This window comes from Hemicordylus capensis, chromosome 15 (genome assembly GCF_027244095.1).
Source record: "Hemicordylus capensis ecotype Gifberg chromosome 15, rHemCap1.1.pri, whole genome shotgun sequence".
Taxonomy (NCBI): domain Eukaryota; kingdom Metazoa; phylum Chordata; class Lepidosauria; order Squamata; family Cordylidae; genus Hemicordylus; species Hemicordylus capensis.
Window position 1 is genome coordinate 17,100,643 of NC_069671.1, and position 23,163 is coordinate 17,123,805.

Consider the following 23,163-nt stretch of genomic DNA (forward strand, 5'->3'; position numbering starts at 1 on the left):
CCTGCCTTCATCTCTTGCCAGTTGGCTTCCCGGAGGCATCTGGTGGGCCACTGTGGGGAACAGGATGCTGGACTAGATGGGCTTCCTTGGGCCTGATCCAGCAGGGCTGTTCTGATGTTCCCTCCCTGGCAGCACCTCCAAGACAGGGGCTGAGAGAGACTCCCGCCTGCAACGGAGGAGAACCCGCTGCCAGTCTGCGTAGACAACACTGAGCTAGATGGACCAAGGTTCTGGCTCCGTATAAGACTGCAGTCTTGCAGATTTTATAAGATATAATCTCCTCCCTTGCTGCCACCTCCGCCAGCTGCAGCCATCAAGTATGACTTCCCTCCCCACCCCTTCAGTTAAATTTATGTCACCTTAAGTGGCGCAGCAGGGAAATGCTCGACTAACAAGCAGAAGGTTGCCGGTTCAAATCCCCGCTGGTACTATACCGGGCAGCAGCGATATAGGAAGGTGCTGAAAGGCATCTTCTCATACTGTGCAGGAGGAGGCAATGGGAAACCTCTCCTGTATTCTATCAAAGACAACCACAGGGCTCTGGGCCGCCAGGAGTCGACACCGACTCAGCGGCCCACTTTACCTTTACAGCACAGAATCTAATTGTAACGGCATGTGGCGAGGTCGCCTAAGTCACACTTGGCCTCAGATGCCCCAGGACCGACCCTGGTAACAAGAAGCAGTGGCCTCTAGCCTCTGCTGCAAGTTCAACTTCTAGAAGTTGGGGCGTTCTTCCAGACTCTCGGGCGGGAGTTCCTCGGCATGTGCAGAACGGTAGCAACTCACAACCCGGAGTGTAAACAACCTTCCGTCTAGGTCCCTGCCGCTGTGTTGATTAAACAAGCATAAAAGGAAGTGCTGCGTTTAAACACTGCGCCCTTTGATGAAATATTAAAGGCAGCCGTTTCCCCGGGGCTTGTTAAACTGGCCTTCCGGCAATATGGGGACGGCTCTGCATCTCGCCTGGTGCCGGCTTCCCGTCCTATTCATGTCACTAATGAAGCTCCTCTTTAGAGCAAGTTGTTAGCCTCCAGCAGCTGGTCTCGGGAAAGCCAGACTTAATTAGGAGTTGTTAGTCTCAGGTACGTCTCACTATTGCCTGTTTAATTATGGCGGTGCCAAAGAAATGCCAGGAGACTCGAACTCGTTTCTTCTAGGAAACTTCTCAAGAAGGCTGCCAAAGATGAAACAAGTGTTTTCTGTGATTTCCCCCCTCACAGCCAGGGGAACATGTTTTAATGACATGGAAATCATTTCATTGGATACACCGCGCATTAGCAGTTGCGCGGAGAGGACGCTTGCTGTGGCAGATCTGCAAAACTCCCACATACTGCTATTGCAAGATTGTTTCGTCCTCTTAAAGTTCCTACCGTGCAAGTGAGTAGCACTCAGCACGGCTAGCCTTGCTTTGACTCTGAAAGCCCTATGCTTCCCGGGGGCTTCTAGATGGCCACTGTGGTCAGCAGGATACTGGCCAAGGTAGGCCCTTGTTCTGATCCAGCTGTGTAGTTGTTGGTTTTCCCCCCTAACCTTCCTAAGTGTAAGGAAGACACACTTCTTGTCTTCCTACCCTTCAGTGAAGTAAGAGCACGAAATAGGATTCCTAGAGTCACAAGATATATGGGGCTCATGCCCAGTGGCTGGGCCAGTGGAAGAGCAGCCCATGTTCCTCCCACTGGCAGTCCCCCCTCCCCACGTGACACCCATGCCTGTGACATCACGTGCAAAAGGGGTGTGGCCTGGGATCCAGGGAGCCTGGGCGGGCTCTTCCGAGCTCATTTCCGGCCAGCATTTACTGCACTTATTACCCTTTCTTTCCCTCCAGCGCTGGAAATGCAGTTGGGAGGGCTAGAGCGGGCCCTCCAGTTATGACATGCACCAGGAGAGCACTGGCGGCCCTTTTCGTTGGTGGCCCGGGTTCTTTGAACCCTGCCCCTGCTTGCGCCACCATCCCCTCCTGTGTCTGGGCTTGTGGGGAAAGCACAGACCTAACCAGAAGCAGCTGGTTAGCAGAATCTCTTTGTCCTTTCTCCCATCTACCCTTTCACTGGTTGCCCTGGTGTTACTGCACATGAGTCCCCTGTGAAACCTCCCTCCTATCTTGGGGTCTTAAGGCTGGATTGCATCTCCCTCCCCGGCCATCTGTTGCTTACTTTTCTTCTCACACTTTCTACCATGTTCCTTCTTTAATAGCATTTAAAGTAATGAAGCCCATAAATCATATAATAAATGGCTATTGACTTCCGTCCATGGTCTGGATCAGGATTGATTGACCTGTGGGAATACTGCTTTCCTCAATCAATAAAAGGCCATGCAGGGGAATAAATCTTGATAGAGACTGACAACAGGGGGAAAAAAAAGTCAATATGCTTATTAATACATACATTCAGTGAGCACACATCTTCCTCCGGGGAGACGCCATTTCATCCTGACAGCTTGGAAGGACGGGTGAGAACAGTGACTGGACTGGTGATGCCTGCACGTTTTGCTGGTGTTGTGCCAAAGCTTCACAGAACTTTCTACCACTGAGTAGACCAGGGCTGGTTCTAGCAATATACTCCTTCACCACCTGTGCTCTGGAAGACTGACTTCTGTGCTTCAAGGGCGCCATCTAGGCTGCAGTACCACTCAGTCAGCTGACCACCACTGGCCAATCCCTGCCCACCAGGCCCTATAAAGCCCTAGCATCCTCACTTGCTCTTCAGTCTCAGCCGCTTGTGCCTGGTGTGAGGGCATCGCTGCTTCTCTGGTTGCTACTCTGAAACTCAACCCCGGCTAGTGAATGAGCTGGCTGTAGTGGACGGTGCCATCTTGAGGATGCTCATTGTGGTTTTTGACAAGGGCTACACCCCTAGAGATGGAAAAGAGGTGATAGGAGTGCAAGGCTTTCAGTGACTTGTCATGCTTTGATTGTCTTGACCATGGGGTCCACAATGGCCCCATCTGCCGTGGTGTCTTACAAGCTTGTAAATGTTTCAAAACCACTGGAACTACTATCAAAACGTATCAGGGTTTTCAGAGGAATGGAAATGGCAGTTGGCAGGAATGTTCTCCAAAGAAGACTCTGTGGAGAGAGTATGATGACTTGTTTGTTGTTACCCTGGCCCTAACCACCACCACCTCCTGTGCAAAGAAGCAGCTCTTTCTCCTGTGCAGAAATGACCCTCTGGCTTGCTAGTCAAGTCATTTCCCCACTGTGCCATTAGGTGGCTGCCCCCTAAGATGGTACCAATGGCCCAGATTTGTGGGCCAAGCTCATTGACTATGCCCCCCCCCCAATCTTGTTTGCTGCTCTGGAATTTGATATCTGCCCACTTTGTGCCATGTACTTCCTCCTGGTCCACTCGAGCTGACATCCCAGCTTGGTCCTTAGAACCCAGCTTCTAGACCTAGAATCCCAGGTACTAGAACTTGGGTTCTAGAACTCTTGCCTGATAAGAGCCAGGCCTGCTTTGATTCATATGGGCTCTCCTTCTTAAAGATCTCTAGAACAAGAGACTGTGTTTGGCTGTTAAAAGTGTGCTTATCCCCGCGAAAAACCATCAAATTCCTCCCCTGCAACTGTTGTCTACAAATAGGGCAGCCAAAATAGGTGAGCAATTTGATTGAGCTCTACGTTGTATGATGGTCAGCAGAGCATCTGAGAAACTTGAATGAATGGAACATAGGAAGCTGCCATATACTGAGTCAAACCATTGGTCCATTGTCTGCACAGACTAGCAGCAGCTTCTCCAGGGTTGCAGGCAGGAGTCTCTTGGAGATGCTGCCAGGGAGGGAACTTGGAACCTAGATGCTCTTCCCAGAGCAGCTCCATCCTCTAAGGGGAATATCTTACAGTGCTCACACTTCTAGTCTCCCATTAATAAGCAACCAGGGTTGACCCTGCTTAGCTAAGGGGACAAGTCATGCTTGCTACCACAAGATCATCTCACTGATATCCTTGCAAAGAAAAACAACAACAAGCAACAACAAATATTTATATACTGCTTTTCAACAAAGTTTCCAAAGCAGTTTACATAGAGAAATAATAAATAAATGAGATGGCTCCCTGTCCCCAAAGGGCTCACAGTCTAAAAAGAAACACAAGATAAGACACCAGCAACAGTCCCTGGAGGGATGCTGTGCTGGGGGTGGATAGGACCAGCTGCTCTCTCCCTGCTAAATGAAGAGAATTGTCATGTTAAAAAGGTGCCTCTTTGCCCAGTTAGCAGGGGTTAGGGAGACTGGATTTCTTAGCTGCCATCACTAGAGAGAGAGAGAGTACTTTTTAATCTATCAAACCCAAACATTAACTCCTAAAGATGGAGAGCTGGTCCTATGGTAGTGAGCAAGAAATGTCCCCTTTGCCAAGCAGGGCCTGCCTTGGTTTGCATTTGGATGGGTGGCTAAATGTAAGTGCTGTCTGCTATAGGACAATCCTCTTAGGGGACGGGGCTGTAGCTTTGCAGTCTGCCTCCTAGGTTCCTATATAATATTTCGGAAACTTAAGACTTGGGACCAATTCCAGTTACATTAACATTATGCGGGAGGAGCCTGTTTTTTGGCCTAGGCAGTCTCTCTCTCTCTCTCTCGTCCTCCTGTCTGGATTGACCAAGCCTGTGGACATACAAATGCTCTCAAAACTCTTGGCCGTGAGTGGAAGCTATCAGCGTGTGCATGATGAGTTCTGCCGATTTCTCTCTGTGCAGCTTGTTATGTGTTTATGCTTTCTTAATTGGTGTGAATAACTGATGTGCACATGATTTGTTCTCCACGGGCACATTTGATCCTGCATTAGTGCTGGGGAAAATAGCACCCTGAGCTTTATCCGTCAGCTGCTTACCAGACGGTGACCCCTTACAGGCCAGTAAGCCAGAAATTGTGCAGCGGAGAGACCTAAAGGAGGGGAGGGGAGGGCCACTCATCAGCAACGGAGCTGAGAGGAAAGCTCGTCTTGTGGGAGCCAGCAGGAATTGTCTCCTTAGCTAAGCAGGGACTGCCCTGGTTGCATAAGAACGGGAGACTAGAAGTGTGAGCAGCACTGTAAGATCTTTCCCTCAGGGGATGGAGCCCCTCTGGGAAGAGCATCTAGGCTCCAAGTTCCCTCCCTGGCAGCATCTCCAAGATAGGGCTGAGAGAGACTCCTGCCTGCAACCTTGGAGAAGCCGCTGCCAGCCTGTGAAGACAATATTGGGCTAGATGGACTAATGGTCTGACTCAGTAGATGGCAGGTTCCTATGTTCCTAGGTACCTGCTTGCATGCAGAAGGGCCTGAATCCAGTTCTAGCATTCGATGGATTTCTGATACCAGCTGCTGAGAGACTTTTGCCCGAGAGCCACTGCCAGTCAGAGTAGGTGACCCTGGACTACAGGTAGATGGACCAAGGAAGGTGTTTTGTTTTGTTTTTTTAAAAATTCAAAATATAGATCCTCTCCTCCAGCAACTTCTTGATTGCCGTCTTCGTCCTCCTCCTGAAGTTCAGGGGCCCCATGAGATACATTAGGAGCTTTCAAAGGCCAGGAAGGGGTCCAGAGTCCTTTCCAGGATGCCAGCCTGTGCCAAGCCAATCATTGGCATACTCTTTCCAAAGGGAAGCCGAGGCAATAGGGTGTTCTGGTTCGGATTGTGTTTTTCATGTTGGTTGGGTGGTTGTGGAGGAGATAAGCGAAGGTGGAAGTCACTTGTGGTCTCAAGATGTGTGTCCTTGAACGAGTTGACAGGGACAGGGGCAATTGACAGTCTCTCCGCACAGAAGAGACTCTTTCCAACCAAAATGCATCGCCTTTGCTTCTCCTAAATAGCTTGTCTCTGCAAAAGGAAGCATGGCCACCTTGTGCAGAAGCTTGATCTCCCTTGCTCTTCAAGTTGGGGAATGTTCCTGGACTTATCTCGCCTTGCAGCTGGTGAGGGCTCCCATTTAGGGGGAAAAAACCCATTTCAGTAAATCTGTCAGGGCTATATCCCCCCCCCCCCAGCAAAGCTGAACAAGGTGTGAGGATGGAGATGGGAAGAGTAATAAACAATGCGGCCGTCTCATTGCTAGATTTTAATTTCTTTGCAAAGGCACCTCCACAGAAAAGCGTCACGTGTCTGATGGCAAATGCCTTTCCTTCACACACCTTGGCTAGGAGACTTTTCTCCCTCTCACGACACGGGAAATACTTGCCTGGACTTTAATGCAGTTGGTACTTGGTTGCTTATGGCCCCTCAGGGGAGGCTGTTTGGTGCAGTTTTTTAATTTGTTTTTGAGGGCAAGGTTGGGTTGACTTTGAATGATTGGCATGGCTGTTGTTATTTAAGAACTACTTTCAACAGAATGAGTCCCTGTCCCAAGGAGCTTAAATATAAAGTTTGACTTGTGGGAGGCAGCAGAGGAAATGGGAGAGAAGGCAGGGACAAACAGAGGAGGAATATGCAATTATTTATTATGCCTTTACTAACGACTGAAGGTAAACATACTCAGTTCCTTCAACCTTTCCTCAATGGAGACCCAGTTTTGGAATGGCAGGCTGTGAGTTCTGCCTTTTGCTTGCTTTCATAAAATGTTTGTGAATAGATCTGTGAACCAAAGCCATTTGTGGGTGTTGGCCTGCATCTAAGGAGATAACCTGCCGATCAGCCTTTAATCCAGCACTTCAGCAAATGTATGTGTTTCAAGAGGGAAACCAGGGCATGTGTGGATTCTGGCAAGCCGGGGGATCTGCAGCGTTGAAAGTGCTCTCTCCTCTCCATTGTGCCGGGTTTCAGAATACTGTTCTTTATAAAGAAGCCACTTACATTCCTGTTTAGGTCTTGGTGCAAACTGCCTTTTCATGTCTGGGCCTTTTGAAATAAAGTTTCATTGAATTTGAGAATGGTTTTCCGTTAAAATAGATGAACAGGCAGAGGAGGGCAAGAAGGCTTTCTAACAGGGACTGCATTTCCGCCATAAGCAGATGTAACACTGTCAGCTCTGGGGGACCCCACCAAGCAAGGAAGCACTTTCTGGGCATTCTCTCTCTCTCTTTCGGGAATATTTTACATTATTCAGTGGTGGAAATGGCATATCCTGGAAATAAAATGCTTATTAGTATAGCAGGTTGAAAAGCTCAAGAAGGAAAGAAATGAATCTCCATCCAATACCTGTTTTCTATAACCTTCTGACACCATGTGGAAAAGTATAGAGAAGGTGCTGGGTGGGTGGCAGTAGGACTGTGTTGGCAGTCAGGGCTGTGCAAGGTGTGGGTCTGATTTGACGGTCAAGGCCAGAGTGAGCACTAAGGCAGGAGCGATGAGATGAAGTAACCCGCTGAGAGATCAAGGGGTCCTATCCTGTTGCATCGAGAACGAGCCAGTCAAGACCATGGACAAGACGAGCCAGTCAAGCACCATGGACAGCTCCATAGGACAAGTTGTTCCAACAGCTGTCAGAAGTGGGCTGAAGCTCTTCAATATCTCTGAGCTGTGGCCAACTGCCCCCCTCCCACCCAAGCTGGAACCAGAAAGCAAGGGACAAAGTTTCCCGTTCTCTTCTGCCAGTTTGCCAGTTCTCCTCTGTTCCTCTGAGGAGAGCTGTCATGGCAAGGCAGCACCATAGACAGCTCCAAGGAATAAGGGTCTCCAGCACCAACCAAAGGTTGATTGAGCCCTTAAACTCCTTAAATAAGGGTTTAGACAAATTCATGGCCTATAAATGGCTACTATTCTGGTGGCTATAGGCCACTTTCAGCCTCGGAGGCAAGATGCCTCTGGATACCTCTGTTTTAATGCTCTGTTGTGAGCTGCCCAGATAACAATTTGTTATGAGGTAGCTAACAAATAAAGTTGCTGCTGCTGCTGCTGCTGCTGCTGCTGCTGCTGCTGCTGCTTCTTCTTCTTCCTCTTCTTCATCGCCAGTTGCAGGAGAGAGAGCATGCCCTCACCTTTTGCCTGTGGGCTCACCAGAGACATCTGGTGGGCCACTGTGTGAAACAGGATGCTGGACTAGATGGGCTTTCTTGGGCCTGATCCAGCAGGGCTGTTCTTATGGCTTAAAACTCTTAAATTGGCATCCAGGTTTACGCCTTGCCCCATGAGCATCCCCATGGTGGCATTTTGCACCTGTTGACATTTCTGAATGCTCTTCAAGGGCAGCGCCTCACATCATAGTAGCCTAACCTGGATGTGATCAATGCATATGTAACCAAGGCCAGATCCACCTTTTCCAGGTAGGGCTCCAGTTGACACACTTGATACCTGTATACGGTTATGGCGCTTATACTAAAGGTTCCGTGGAGAGCCCAGTGTATTTCCACTCATCCCCAAATTCTTGTCTCCTCTGCCCTCAGTTGTCCCTCTGATTTGTTTGCTACTTTGCCAATGTCCAGAAGTTCGTCCTGCCTTTTGCTGTCCTTCCTGAATACAAATCAGACTGAGTTTCCACAAGTGGAAGATAAAGAGTTCTGATTTTTTTTTTAAATGTTCAATTTAAATGTGCCATGCCTTACACCCAGTTGGAAAACATCAAAAAGAGCGATTCTGTGGGCCCTCTGCCCTTGCTCCCACACAAATTACGTTGGCTCATTGACTTCATTCATTTCTCTGTCACCTCCAACTCACGTAGGTAGACTCCGGAACTTTCCCAAAGCAATTTGGGATTGTGCTTGCTTGGCTGCACAACGTTCAGGCTTATTTTGAATCCCTAAGCCTCCGAAATAGGCTGTTCCCTTAGCACGTGGGGTTGTGGCTGCTTGCCATAAACATCTCTAAAATGAGACGTTTTCCAGGACATGCTGAAGGGCTGTTGATAGTGCCGTCCGATAGCACGAGTTCTATTAGGAAAGTGATGGGCCTCGAACTGCCGCTCAGCGTTTCAGAGGAAGGTCTGACGCGGTGCAGTGAACCGAACATTGCTTTGCATGTGGAAGAGCTGCAAGCCTTTGGTCAGCCATGAACATTGGCACATGACCAGTCACTGCTTCTGAAAGCCACTCTACACAATGCATTACCCACCCACCCACCCCCTTTTATTTATGGACTTCAAAAACAACCCCCATAAATGCACCAGAACGCTTACCGTACGGTGGCACAACCACCCCATTTCCCCCAGAAGTGAATTTCAGTCAGTATTACGGTTATATACATATTAAGGGTTTACATCCCACCAGGACCACTCAGTTTGCGACAACGAACATCCTCCTTAGAAAAAAGCTATCTTCAGTTGAGTATTCCTCTATTCTGCAATTTCCAAAATGCCTCTCCAAAGTTAGTTAACATCTTGCTTCTTGTGACCTGGTCGGATCTAGTAGGAACTCTTTCTTCCTCCAAACCACCCCCAGCTGATGGCATGAAAGACCTTATCATCTGTCCCAGGTTTCTCGAATCCCCAGATGATGTTGGACTACAGGTCCCATTGTCCATTGTGGCTGGGAAACAATGGGAGTTGTTGTCCTGCAATATCTAGGGACCCATAAGAACAGCCTTCTGGATCAGGCCCAAGGCCCATCTAGTCCAGGGTCGTGTTTCATACAGTGGCCGACCTGGTGCTGCTGGGAAGCCCACAGCCAAGAGTTGAGAGCATGCATTCTCGCCTGCTGTTGCAAGCTCCCCTGCAACTGGTATTGAGAGGCATCCTGCCTCTGATGCTGGAGGTGGCCTATAGCCCTCAGACTAGTAGCCATTGATAGACTTCTCCTCCATGAAGTGATCCAAACCCTTCTTAAAGCCATCCAGGCTGGTGGCTGTCACCAGATCGTGTGGCAGAGAATTCCATAGGTTTATTATGCATTGTGTGAAAAAGTACTTCCCTTCATTGGTCCTAAATTCTTGGCAATCCGTTTCATGGGTTCTAGTGTTATGTGAGAGGGAGAAAATTTTCTCTTTATCAACTTTCTCCACACCAGGCAGAACTTGATAGGCCTCTATCACGTCTCCCTGCAGTTGTCTTTTTCCCCCCTAACTAAAAAGCCCCAGGTGTTGTAGCCTGGCCTCATAAGGAAGGTGCTCTGTTCTGTGCCTTTCTGCTAGAGTCCCAAGGAAGCAAGCTGAAACTTCCAGAAAGATCAGCCCAGGAGATCATGTTGCTGTCATTGGAAAAAGGACAAAACAGAGACAGTTATTTATGCTGAGCAGTTCTCAGGAAACAGGAACCATAACTAATATAAACAGGGAGAATTCAAGCGTGCCTACCTGCAGATTAGAGAAAAATTAGGCATGCCATTTGGGAGTGTTAGCGAAGCTGTGAAGAGCGCTTGTTTGGTATATGAAAGCGCCCTGCCTGTTCTGGATTGGCCCATTTCTGAAGGCGTGCATCGCCCAGGTGTTCCTAACATCAGATTTAATGGTGGCAAGACCCTGTGTGGAGTGCTTGTCTGACACGGTGTAGTTCACGTAGGTTGCCGAGGCTGGGATTTATGGTTAACAGATGCAAATTTCTATTTATGTGTGGAGCGTGACACCAGGGTAAGCGATCTTATTATGAGTGGATAATCAGCATCTCTGCAGAGGGAAGTTTGTGTTCCTTTTGCTTGCACAGATAGGCCTCTTCACCACGAGCGTTTTGCAAAGACCTGGGTCAATAATACCTCAAAGCGGCATTTTGGGCTGGGTGAAGCAGAGGCAGTCTGATGATCCTTGCCTCTTTGAGCTCTCTTCTTTAGTCCATATGGCACTTAAGAAACAGGAAGGAGTCACTCCATGAAGAGAAACTTTGAAAAGATCTTGCAGGTGGGTTCTCAAAAGCCTCAGGTGCTCTATATTAGCTGCAAATAAGATTCAGTAGGGCTCTGTGTTAAAGACTCTTTCCCTCTGCAGCAGGAAAACTTCCGCTGTAATGTTTGCCAGCATCATTTTTTCCACCAACAGGTTGCTAATCATCTGATGAAGAGCACTCGGAAAAATGAATCAGCAGAGTTCTTGTCTCACTGCTTTTCCCGGGGCCCAACAAACTTTGTTGGTTCACTTTCCCTTACAGTGCTCTTTCATGGGTGGAAACTTTGTGTGAGGTCGGAGATTTTCAGAGACAGGCTGAGTGGCTGTCTTTTGGGATGGTAGAGCAGATTCCTGTGCTGAGAAGGGGACCGGACCACATAGGAACAAAGGAAGCTGCCATATACTGAGTCAGACCATTGGTCCATCTAGCTCAGTATTGTCTACCCAGACTGGCAGCGGCTTCTCCAAGGAGACAGGCAGGAGTCTCTCTCAGCCCAGTCTTGGAGATGCCAAGGAGGGGAACTTGAACCTTCTGCCTGCAAGCAGGCAGGTGCTTCCCTTAAGGGGAATATCTTACACTGCTCACGTATAGCCTCCCGTTCAAATGCAAACCAGTGATGACTCTACTTAGCAAAGTATTGTCTACACAGACTGGCAGCGGCTTCTCCAAGATTGCAGGAAGGAACTTCTCTCAGCCCTATCTTGGAGATGCTGCCAGGGAGGGAATTTGGAACCTTCTGATGCTCTTCCCAGAGCGGCTCCATCCCCTAAGGGGAAGATCTTCCAGTGCTCACACTTCTAGTCTCCCTTTCATATGCAACCAGGGTGGACCCTGCTTAGCTAAGGGGACAAGTCATGCTTGCTACCGCCAGACTGACCAGCTCTCCTCTCCTTGGAGGTAGGAGCCTCCTCATCAGAGACCAAGCAAGATGGACCCTTTCCATTCCTTGTCTCATTAATTTCTGCCACAGCTTCCTCCGGAGTTGGCTGGGAGGCCCTTCTGAAGCCTCATTGGCTACTTGATTAGCAGAGGCTCCTTGTAGGACTTCCTGCTGGCCTGGCTCGCCGGCCTCATTGCTGGTGAGATGAGCTGTGAAGAGGAACATGAAGTGGCAGGTGGTTACCCAGTAGACCTGCAGGGCTTGCTAGATGTTGCTCTGTTTTGTCCAGGAAATAGAAACAGCAGAGCTGCTATGGGAGATAACCTTGCTGTGCAGGCCCAACCATGTTTCCCCCATCTGCAGATCTGTCATTCCCTAAGTCAAGTCAAGTATTTACACTGTGGGAGGAGAGCTGGTCTTGTGGTAAAGTGTGCCGTCGCATCGGTGTAGACTCATGGTGACCACAGAGTCATGTGGTTTTCTTTGGAAGGATACAGGAGGGGTTTGCCATTGCCTCCTCCTGCGCAGTATGAGACGATGCCTTTCAGCATCTTCCTATATCGCTGCTGCCCAATATAGGTGTCTCCCATAATCTGGGAGACATAATCTGGAAGACATGCCAGCAGGGATTCGAACCGGCAACCTCTGGCTTGCTAGTCAAGTCATTTCCCATCAAACATATAATTCTGTCCCTAACGGCTGGCTCCATTTTATACGTCGAACAGGGAAGGATAGTGCCAAATCCAGCCTTGTTGACAGTGTGCAATGGGCAACATGGTGCAGGTCTTGTGGTAGGGAGCATGGATTGTCCCCTTTGCTAATCAGGGTCTGCCTTGGTTTGCATTTGGAGGGGAGACTACATGCGTGAGCACTGTAAGATATTCCCCCTGAGGGTATGGGGCCATAGCTCAGTGGAAAAGCACCTGCCTGCTTGCATGCAGAAGGTTCCCAGTTCCCTCCCTGGCAGCATCTCCCAAGACAGGGCTGGGAGAGACTCCTGCCTGCAACCTGGAGAGCGGCTGCAGCCAGTGTACTGTAGACCAGGCCTGCACAGCCTCAGCCCTCCAGCTGTGGTTGATAACATGGTTTATCCCATCAATCTTCAGTGCACACATCGGAATGATGGGAATAAAATAATAAATGGCGATGCCTGTCGCCCATTAAGGAAGCTGTTAGGAATCCTTCTGGAAATGACTGCATTTGGGTTTCTCCTGGTGGTGGCTTGTCATAGCCTATGGCTTCAAACACTTGACTGGCCGCTTGAACCACTCCGAGATAGTGTCTGAAATGGAGCCAAATTGGCGAATCCAGCATTAAATCTAACCGAGCAAAGAGGCACCTTTTTAAAAGTGTCGATTCTCTTTATTGAGCAGGGGGAGAGCAACTGGCCCTCTCCGTCCCCAGCACAACATCCCTTTGGGGGCTGTTGCTGGGGTCTCTCTTAAGTTTCTTTTCTTTTTCTTTTTTTTGAGATTGTGAGCCCTTTGGGGACAGGGAGCCATTTTATTTATTTGTTTGTTATCTATGTAAACCAGCTTGAGAACTTTTGTTGTTGTTGAAAAGCGGTATATAAATATCCTCCGTATTGCTGCCTTGGTTGGACTCCAGTTTGTAGCGGTCCAGCCCCTCCATTGCAAGGATTGCTTCCTGCAAGTCCACACTCCCTCCAGTCCTCCAAGCACGGCTGCTGTGGAGTGGCAATTCTGGCCTCCGGTGTCACGAGGAGTGGGTGGAAGAAGCCGGAGAGACGAGAGGGTTCCCGTGGCGGGTGGGAGGGAAGGACAATTAAAAACCGCTGTGCTTCTGTCGCTAGCTACAGAACCCGATCAAATTAACACCTGTGAGCCTCGGCGCTGCTTTTATTTTTGGTGGTTTATTCTCCGAGTTCAGGTATTTCATTCGTGCTTTCTCGAGTTGTCTGTAATGAGCGTAGGTGGGCATCAGAATCGGTGGTGGTGGTGGTGGGGCTCTTTTGTGGGAGAAAGTTGAGGCAGAACCCACCCACGGACTCCATTACATGATTCAAATGTCAATACAGTTTTAATTGGTTTCAGGGTCCCCTCCTTCCCACCACCACCACTCCAGCAGCTGCATTTGGTAATTAAGATTCTGTAAATAGATCTCCCGGCAACAGGTATGAAAAGGAAGAATGGCGAATTGTAGCTGGTATGTGACTGATGTTTTCCTTGGGCTCGTCTTAGTTCCATGGGCATCTCATCCCACAGAGACAAAATCCCTCATGGGACTGGGAAACAAATGCACACAGCTAAGAACTATTATCCCCAACCAGTTGCAACTTCCCTCTCTCTGCATCCCGGCACAGCCAGATCCCAAACTGGTCTTGTGGCCATCATAACCAATCAAGATGCAAGAGGCTGACATCCGGACTAACGAAGCACATGTGCAACCGACCAATTGGCGTACCCATAAGAGAGCTATGTAGCTGCACAAAACCTTATTGCGGTCTTGCAGAAATGTTGCCTGCATCGTGAATGGATGGAGGAAGACATTTCCTAGCAGGAAGAGGTGGCATAGTTTGCCCACTTTGTTGTGCCAGTGGAGAATGTCACACTCGTCTGGAACACCAGCTCCCGGCATTGCAAAACTAATGACAATTTTGCACTTTTGCAGCACGTTTGTTACTCTGGATGTCAGCCACTTTATTTTACCCTCTTCTCCTGCAGTCCCTTTGGACAGAACGTATGGCCCTTCTGTTGGACTGGGTTCCCCTTTTCCTAATCAGTTCTGATTCTCTTCTTCTTTCAGCCTGTGCAAAGGACGGACACTCTACTCAGTGGTGAGGGATGCCAAGGTTGTCCTGGATGTCAACAAAACAAGGCAGATCGCTCAAGAGATTGTCAAGGTATGGGGAAACTGGGATAGGATCACCAGGGGCCTTTGTGCTCTTCGGCATGTGCGATGTTGCCCTTAATTTACGCATTCATTTGTATTAAAATGGTGTGTTGTTTTTCAGCAGAAAAGAGACACCAAGTAGTGTGCAACCATAATTAAAAATACAATAAAAACAGCACAAAATGAAATAGGTAGCGTACACACACACAACATAAACACACACCCACACAAAACGCATAGCAAAAAGACAAACAACCAAAGACAACCAAACACACACACACACACACACACACACACACACACACACACCAGAAGCCTTAAGGAGGACATTTAACTGAGCTCTGCCACATTTCTACCCTCACATTTCAACCACATACATTGTGAGGTAAAGCAAAATTACTTCAGGGGTTCTTTGGGGCGTCCTAGAGCTTCAGGGCCCCCTTCACCTTTCAAGATGACCCTGACCACAGGCTGCATTTTCTAGGCATGGAGTCATTAGGTGCCTCATTGCTGAGAATTCTCGGGGTGGTTCTCCAGTCCATGATTCCAATAGCTGCGTGTAGGGACAGGAATGCCAGCAGGCAGGACGATTCTGGGAAGAATATTTATTTATCGTATTTCTATACTGCCTGATATGTACATCTCTAGGTGGTGTATAGAATTTAAATTATTTGAAAGTTACAAATTAAAATGCATGGCAATAAAAACAATAGAATAAAATAGATATTAAAACAAGTTTTTAGAATTATTAAAATTGATTCTAATTAAAAGCCTGCAAAAACAGGAGAGTCTTGAGGGTCTTCCTGGAAACAAACAGGGAAGGAGATGCTCTTATTTCGGCAGGGAGCATATTCCAAAGCCCCGGGGCAGCCACAGAGAAAGCCTGGTCATGGGGTCACCAGCAAATGAGCTGGCGGTATCTGTAACCGGACCTCTCCAGAAGATCGTAACAGGCAGCAGTGTTCATGACAAAGGAGGTGCTCTTTTAAATAGCCTGGACCAAGCCGTTAAGGGCTTTATAGGTAATAACCAGCACTTTGTATTTCACCTGGAAATATATTGGCAGCCAGTGCAGTTCTTTTAGAACCAGTGTTATGTGGTCCCTTCATGTTGTCCCAGAGCTCAACCTGGCTGCCGCATTCTGTTCCAACTGTAGTTTCCAGACTATGTACAAAGGCAGCCCCACGATTGCACCATCTCCCACAATGGCTTTGCCAAGCAGGGGCGTGCTGGACTGACACCCTCCTTCTAGACCCTCCGTGTCACTTTTCAGGATGAATCGTCTCACCAGGCCCATCTCCATCCTATTAAACTCCCTCCCCGGCCCCAATTTGCATCATTGGCTTTCATTAATGTTCTCCATCTTCTGGCTAATGAGAGAGAGAGAAGTCCGCATCTTCGCGCGCAGTGGTACTTAATAGTTATTTCCCAAACTCTCTCTCTCCCTGATCTCCGAAGACATACCCTGGGGGTTCTCAGAATGCTTGTGATACATCATAGGGTGAACCAGCACCATTGCACCACTTCAAGGACGCTGTTAGCAAGTCGATTAACACATGTTAGATAATAACAATATTGTTATATAGCTTTGGAGAGAGCAGGGCCATAGGTTATCTACTGTGGCCTGTGGTACTGCTAGATCTTGGAAAGCCCTCTGGGCACCGTATTCAGAAGGCAAAAATTGTCCGCCTACTTCTCCTGCCCGTGGGTTGACTCCAGCTACTCAGTCGACTCCAACCTCCTCTTAAAGCTGATCCATGATGAAGATGCCAAGACGCTCCTTGACAACTCAAGAGGTCCTCCTCTTACCATAATCAGAAGCTTGCCATTTTTGCTGCACTTCTCCAGTTGATCTCCTCTTGCCTCTCCTCCTCCTCCTCCTCCTCCTCCATCATCATCACTTTTCAACAAAAGTTTCCAAAGTCTTGAGGAGATCTGGTCTTTAGGGAAGGAGAGCTGGTCTGGTGGGAGCAAGCATGGCTTGTCCCTTTAGCTAAGCAGAGTCCACCCTGGTTTGCATCTGAATGGGAGACTAGAAGTGTGAGCACTGGAAGAGATTCCCCTCAGGGAATGGAGCTAATCTGGGAAGAGCAGAAGGTTCCCAGTTCCCTCCCTGGCAGCATCTCCAAGATCGGGCTGAGAGAGACTCCTGTCTGCAACCTTGGAGAAGCCGCTGCCAGCCTGGGTAGACAATCCTGAGCTAGATGGACCAAGGGTCTGGCTTGGTATAGGGCAGCTTCCTATGTTCCAAAGTCACTGGATGGAAAAGAGGACTCAAGCAGGGTGTAAAGGGAGTGGCAGTAAACACTGCTACGTGCCTTGTGCACCGAGGGAGGGGGCCATAGCATCCCACCGCACAGTTCTTCTAAAAGATTGTGTGTGGGGCAGGATCCACATAGAGTGGACTGGGCTCAGAAGATCCTGCTAGCACCTGAGGTAGCACTAACACAGGGGACACAGTGAGCGTTTTCAGGGGAGAACTGGCGGGCAGAATGGGAGGGTCCTCCTAATTCTTCACCTGAGTGCTGCTTCCTTCCAACAATCCCACCTACCCCCCACCCCTGCCGGGCTGTTTCTCACCAAATTGGGCTTATTTCTGATCTAAGGGGGATGAAAATGGCCAGGGTGGGGGGAGAGCTAGGGAGGGGGGAGAGTTAAACCCTCTCCCAGCCCCCCAATCTCCCTTGCAAGATTTCCTTGCATTGGCAGAGTCTGGGATTGGTTAGGTGTACCAAAGATGTGGATGTACCCTACTGCAAAAAGAGTTTGGTGGAAAGCCATGGACCAGCAGGGGGCGCTGTCTGTCCATCTACTGTGCAGTGGAGCCTGGAGGCAATTCAGGTAGCCTCTCTCAGGAGAAGGTTCGGTCTGAAAGAATCTTTCGGTCGTCTGGATGTGGGCTAACATGGGATAGGAGGATCCAGGAGAGAGTTAGCATTATCGCGACTAGGTCTGCTGGTCTAGGTTTAACCTTCCAGGTCTTAGACATGTCAGGCAAGCAAACCGATAATTTTCCCGACATGGGCTGACATCCTGACTAACAAAGCCTCTGTGCTTCAAGCAGCTGCCGGGACACAGCCTGTGCACTGCTCTGTTGCGTTCTGAATTACGAGCGCAGCTGCGCAGGAGTGCTCGAGCACTAATATTTGGGAGCGCTCTGTAGAAGCAGACGTATGTCCCGTGAGGCCTAGACATGTTTCTGTTCCTACAGAGTGCTTCCAGAACATGAGAGAGTGTACCAAAATATTAGTGCTCTATCACTCTTGCGCATTTGCGCTCATATTTCAGAATGCAATGAGGCAGTGCACGGGCTCTTACTGCATCCCTACAGCTCCTTAAAGCGTGGACACTTTCGCGTGGATGCTACAGGGCAGTGGCACTCCAGGTGGTTATCCCTGCTGCCTAGCTTGAGGAGGGATTGGGGGATGCTCCTTGGGGCCATGTGCATCATGCCACGTTTTGACAATTCTTCTGGTACCCTGCCAATTCACAACAGCAGTCTTAGGTAAGCATGCCCTGACTTTGCTCCAGGGACTAGCACAGGCACTCAGCTAAGGGCGAGTGGGCTTGTGTTCGCCCATCTCCCCAGTGACCTCATGCGCAGCAGCCACGCCCCCTGCCTATGACGTCACACGTGGGGCGTGGTTCTTTGGACCCATCTGCCCAATTATAGCTCCGCCCTTGAACGAACACATTTCGTAGGATAGGCACGCAGCTGTCCTCCTTCAAGACTAATGAACCAGATTGACTTATTAACGGGGGCGGGGGGGTCGTCAGATGGCTGGAGGACAAAGGAAGCACCGCCTGTGACTCTTCTGACACAAAGCTCTCAGTGTTTGGGATGAACACCGAGACCATTCACAGCCGTGATCATACCGTTCTGCTGGCTAAGCAAAGTCATGTAGTGAAACGGAAAGCCATTGTCCTTGTGTAAGTCCCAGGAGATACCATTTTCAGAACCCCCCCTGATGGATTCTAATCCTGCAGCCTCACGCTAGACTAGAGTCTCCCTTTGAGGCGCCTTTGTTGGAAAACAGTGGCTTTCAGAGCAGCTGCAGAGTGTCCTGGAAGATTAAAATGTCCCCCTATTGTTGTTGTTGTTTAATGTTTCTGATGTCAGATTTGTGTCCATTTATTAGGGCTGTGCAATGCAGCTCTGCTTGGACTCAGAGACCGTCTCTGCATTTTAAGAGGGCTCCCATTAGGCTCTTGGAGGGTCCCCATCTTGCTCTGGGTCACTTCAAAGCCGTTGCTCCCATTCAGGGCTGGAGTTTTTAAGACTAGGCCAAATCTGAATGGAGACCTCTCTAGTTTTGCACAGCCCTACTGTTTCTTATTTTGCATGGAGTCTACCCTGCTTTCCTGTGTAGGCAGTCAAAGGTCCCTGTGGTCAGGGGACAGCTTGTCCCTCTGGATGACATGAGGATTGCCTAGAAGACCTATGCATAATGTGTCCATCCAAGCCAGTGTGGTGTAGTGGTTATAGTGTTGGACTAGGACTGGGAGACTGACTGATTGATTGACTGACTGATTAAGTGCCGTCAAGTCGGTGTCAACTCTTAGCGGCCACATAGAGAGATTCTCTCCAGGACGATCGGTCTTCCACTTGGCCTTTCAGGTCTCACAGTGGTGCATTCATTGCTGTCGTCATCGAGTCCATCCACCGTGCTGCTGGCCGTCGTCTTCTTCCCTTCCCTTCCACTTTTCCCAGCATTATGGATTTCTCAAGGGAGCTGGATCTTCGCATAATGTGTCCGAAGTAGACCAAATCCCCATTCGGCCATGAAACTCACTGGGTGACTCTGGGCCAGTCACATATCTCAGCCTAACCTACCTCACAGGGTTGTTGTGAGGGTAAACATTCCCATGTACACCACTCTGGGCCCCTTGGAGGAAGAGGGGGATATAAATGTAAAATTAAAAAGAAATAAATAATTCTAAGGTCATTGGCCCGGAATTGCCCTCTTCCTTCCTGTCATCTTGGCCCAAACTCTCATCTGCTATGATGTTCTTCATCCACCTTGACTCTTGACTGTCTTTATAGGATGCTGGCAAAATGTGACACTGTCCCTCAATTCCCTATACCGCCTTCCTTGTAAAAGGGATGGTGTTGGCTACAACACCCACCATTCTCAACTGCAGTGACCTTTGGCTGGAGACTATGGGTGTTCCAGTCAACAACGTCTGGGAATCCTTTCCCCTCCCTTCATTCATCCAACATCAACTCTGTGTCTTTCGGACTCTTGATGGTTTGGACTATCACTTGTCCAAATTATTGTACCATGTAAATAATAACTAATAATAATAATAATAATGAGCACGTCATAGGAGACGAGGGGATTAATCAATACCGTTAGTTTATGTGGGTTTCAAACACAGGAAGAAGCGGGCAAGAATAATCAAGCCGCTTCATCTCACCTTATTCGGTAATTGCCTGCAACTGGCAAAGATTCCGCTGAATTTGAGTTTCTTTTTATGCGTTGAAATTCACTTTCCTTTGAAGTGCTTCCAGAATGATGGATCGCTCCAGGTCAGGTTACATTTCCCTGGTTATCCAAGGCTTATTTTAGACTTTTATTGGATTTGCTTTAGTCTACTTTCTACTTTGCACTTGCCACTGGCTATATGCTAAAAGGCGCTGAGCAGCTATTATGTATTAGGAACATAGGAAACTCCCATATACTGAGTCAGACCATTGGTCTATCTAGCTCAGGATTGTCTACTCAGACTGGCAGCAGCTTCTCCAAGGCTGCAGGCAGGAGTCTCTCTCAGCCCTGTCTTGGAGATGCTGCCAGGGAGGGAACTTGGAACCTCAGATGCTCTTCCCAGAATGGCCCCATCCCCTAAGGGGAATATCTTACAGTGCTCACCCATGTAGTCTCCCATTCAGATGCAAACCAGGGTGGAGCCTGCTTAGCAAAGAGGACAATCCATGCTTGCTACCACAAGACCAGCTCTCTTCCCCTGGCTCTCCTTGGGGCAAGATCTTCTAGCAAGAAACTCCTCAAGGCATTTGAGGACCTAAGGCAGACAAGGGGAATGGTGTTTCCCCATGAGGGTACAAATATGGGGGTACCCATGAGGGTACAAGTAAACCAGGGAGCCTAGGGCAAGATACACCAATAAAATGTTCCCAGATATAGTCTATGCCAACTGTCTTCATAAGTTTGCTTTCTTGTTGTCTGATATCGACAAATTTGGAACATCCACAGGGATGTGAAATCCGCAGCGACAGCTCAGAAATTGAGCACGCACTTCGTAGGGACAAATGTAATTAGTTCGAAAGACCTTTTCACCCTCATTCTATTGTGCCAGAGCTGGAGGATGGAATCATCGCAAATAGCTGCAATCAGAGGCGATGCAACACTTTTCTTTTCCGGTGTCTAATATGTCCCTCCTTAAGTTAACATCTGTACCAACTTGCGTGGTGAGACCTATCTGGTTGAGCAGTCCGTTTTGACCTGCTGATAAGAACTGAGAATGTAATGGGATCTCCAAGCTCGGATGCTCAAGGCAAGCCACCCTGGGCTGTCGAATGGCAGGGTGAGGCTTGAATTTGAAGCACATTCCCACATAAAGCTGCCCACTTGCTCAAAACACGTTTGAATTCCCGGTTTCATGTTCTCCCGTCATCGGGTGGGTGGTAGGTAGCTATGCATTGAAAAACAGGAACATAGGAAGCTGCTGTATACTGAGTCAGACCCTTGGTCCATCTTGCTCACTACTGTCCACCCAGACTGGCAGCGGCTTCTCCAAAGTTACAGGCAGGACTCTCTCTCAGCCCTATCTTGGAGATGCCGCCAGGGAGGGAACTGGGAACCTTCTGCTCCTCCCAGAGTGGCTCCATCCCCTGAGGGGGAATCTCTTCCAGTGCTCACACTTCAAGTCTCCTGGTCATATGCAACCAACCAGGGCGGACCCTGCTTAGCTAAGGGGACAAGTCATGCTGGCTACCACAAGAGAGTGGTAGAGCTGGCCTTATGGCTACTCTCCATAAGACCAGCTCTACCATAAGAGCAGATCATTTGGTGGGAAGAGCAGACAGAAATGTTTTAAAGGGAGCAATTGAACAAGTGTGCAAGCCGCTTCCTCCCTTGAGTGGGTTCAGAGCAGGTACGGGTTGATCGCCAGCCAGAGCTGCTTCTGGGATGCTCAGGATGGCAGCTGCAATGTGTGCCGACAAGAGTGTTTTGTGGAGGGAGAAAGGTTAGTGACGGGTTGCCCTCTGCCTCCCACCGCAGCCTGGCTTCCAGGCCATTAATGCCTGCGCTGCAAGCAAGCTGTGGGTGGTCGCTGGAGACTAACGGGGGCGGGCTGTGAAAGCTGCTGGCTTTCTGGACAGCAGAGGCTCTTGAGTGATGAGATCCCAACTCGCCAAACGCAAAGAAATTGCCGTCATTATCATCCTCTCGGCCTTGCTGTTTTTCTCTTCGACGGAACGCCTTCCTTGTGAACTGCTGCTCGTTCCTCCTTGTTCCTTGAACCTGTTGATGGGCCAAAGCATGGGTCGATGCCGATGGCACATTCTACCACCGTATGGCTCCAAACTGCACAGATAGGCTTGAAAAGGCGTTCGGGTGTATGTCCAGTGAAATCCTCGATCCCAAGGAACTGCTGGGCAGAGGTTCCAGGGGTCAGGAAGCCACAGCATAGAGATCCTCATCCGAACCCTGTACGAACAGACTGCAGTCCGGTTTTTGTTTCACTCCTGAGAGCAAAACGAAACTCAAAAAAAAAAACCGTGCCCCATATCTGAACTGGATTGCACGGTGTCCTTGCACCTCCTATCTCGAGCCTCGGTGGCAAGATGCCTCCAAATCCCAGTGGCAGGGCAGCAACAGCAGCAGGAGAGAGGCCATGCCCTCCCCTCTTGCCTGTCGGCCTCGGGTGGGCCACTGTGGGAAACAGGAAGCTGGACTGGATGGGCCTTCTTGGGCCTGATCCAGGCAGGTGGTTCTTCTGCTCCTATGTGTCTTTGTAGTCCAGCTGTGTGCACACGTGCTGGTGCAGAGATATGCCGGCGCACGATTCTGTGGAACAGCAAGCTCGTATTTTCTGCGCACAGCTCTCTCAATTTCTTTTCTCTCCTTGTTTCTTTTCCAGGGAATGGGCTATCTTCATGCCAAGGGGATTCTCCACAAAGACCTCAAGTCTAAAAACGTGTTCTATGACAACGGGAAGGTGGTCATCACAGACTTTGGCCTCTTCAGCATATCAGGAGTTCTCCAAGCAGGCAGGTAGGATGCAGACGGAGCCTCGGGTAGCTACCCATGGCTGGGCCTACAGCTTCTTCTCCCACCAGTATTTTTCCAGGGCTTTCAGACTAGATCATACACAGAAGTTGTGTGAATGCTTCCCTGACTTACTTTTTTAAAAATTGGAAAGCGGCATCAGAGACTGCAACTGAGAGCAGATAAACAAGGCAGGAGACACTGTGCTTTCCCCTTTTCCCACCCTGCAAGGTTTCCACTCAGAATCACTCCCCTCCCTCAAATCATCCTTATGCTCAGGGAAAGAAATCCCACATCCCATATCTTTCCCTGCAAAAGGGGTGGGGTGGGTGAGGAGAGAAGCTTAGGCAAGGAGTGATATTATCATGTTTGAGGCTGAGCTGGGGCCCCTGCAAGGCAGAGATCTGGGAAGGACTCAGACTTTGGACAGTTCCAAGGAAAAGAGTTCAGGACCTTGGATAGCTCCGAGCAAGAAAGCTGGGCAGAGCAGCATGAGAGGGGTGTTGCTCCAGCAGATGCTTGGAGCTGACTGCTGGTTTTTATAGTTGCT

General features: G+C 49.1%; 1 protein-coding gene across 12 annotated transcripts in view; it reads left to right on the forward strand.

Annotated features, from left to right (window-relative positions):
- Positions 1 to 23,163, forward strand: part of KSR2 (kinase suppressor of ras 2) — a 176,412-nt gene that overhangs the window by 123,349 nt on the left and 29,900 nt on the right. For all 12 annotated transcript variants that reach the window (XR_008312445.1, XR_008312444.1, XR_008312446.1 and 9 more), the window contains 2 exons: positions 14,296 to 14,392; positions 22,486 to 22,619. Coding sequence is in view for 9 of the 12 variants with exons in the window: in XM_053279282.1 (XP_053135257.1) it covers positions 14,296 to 14,392; positions 22,486 to 22,619 (231 nt within the window). In the remaining 3 variants the exon portion in view is untranslated. The remainder of the gene's footprint in view (positions 1 to 14,295; positions 14,393 to 22,485; positions 22,620 to 23,163) is intronic.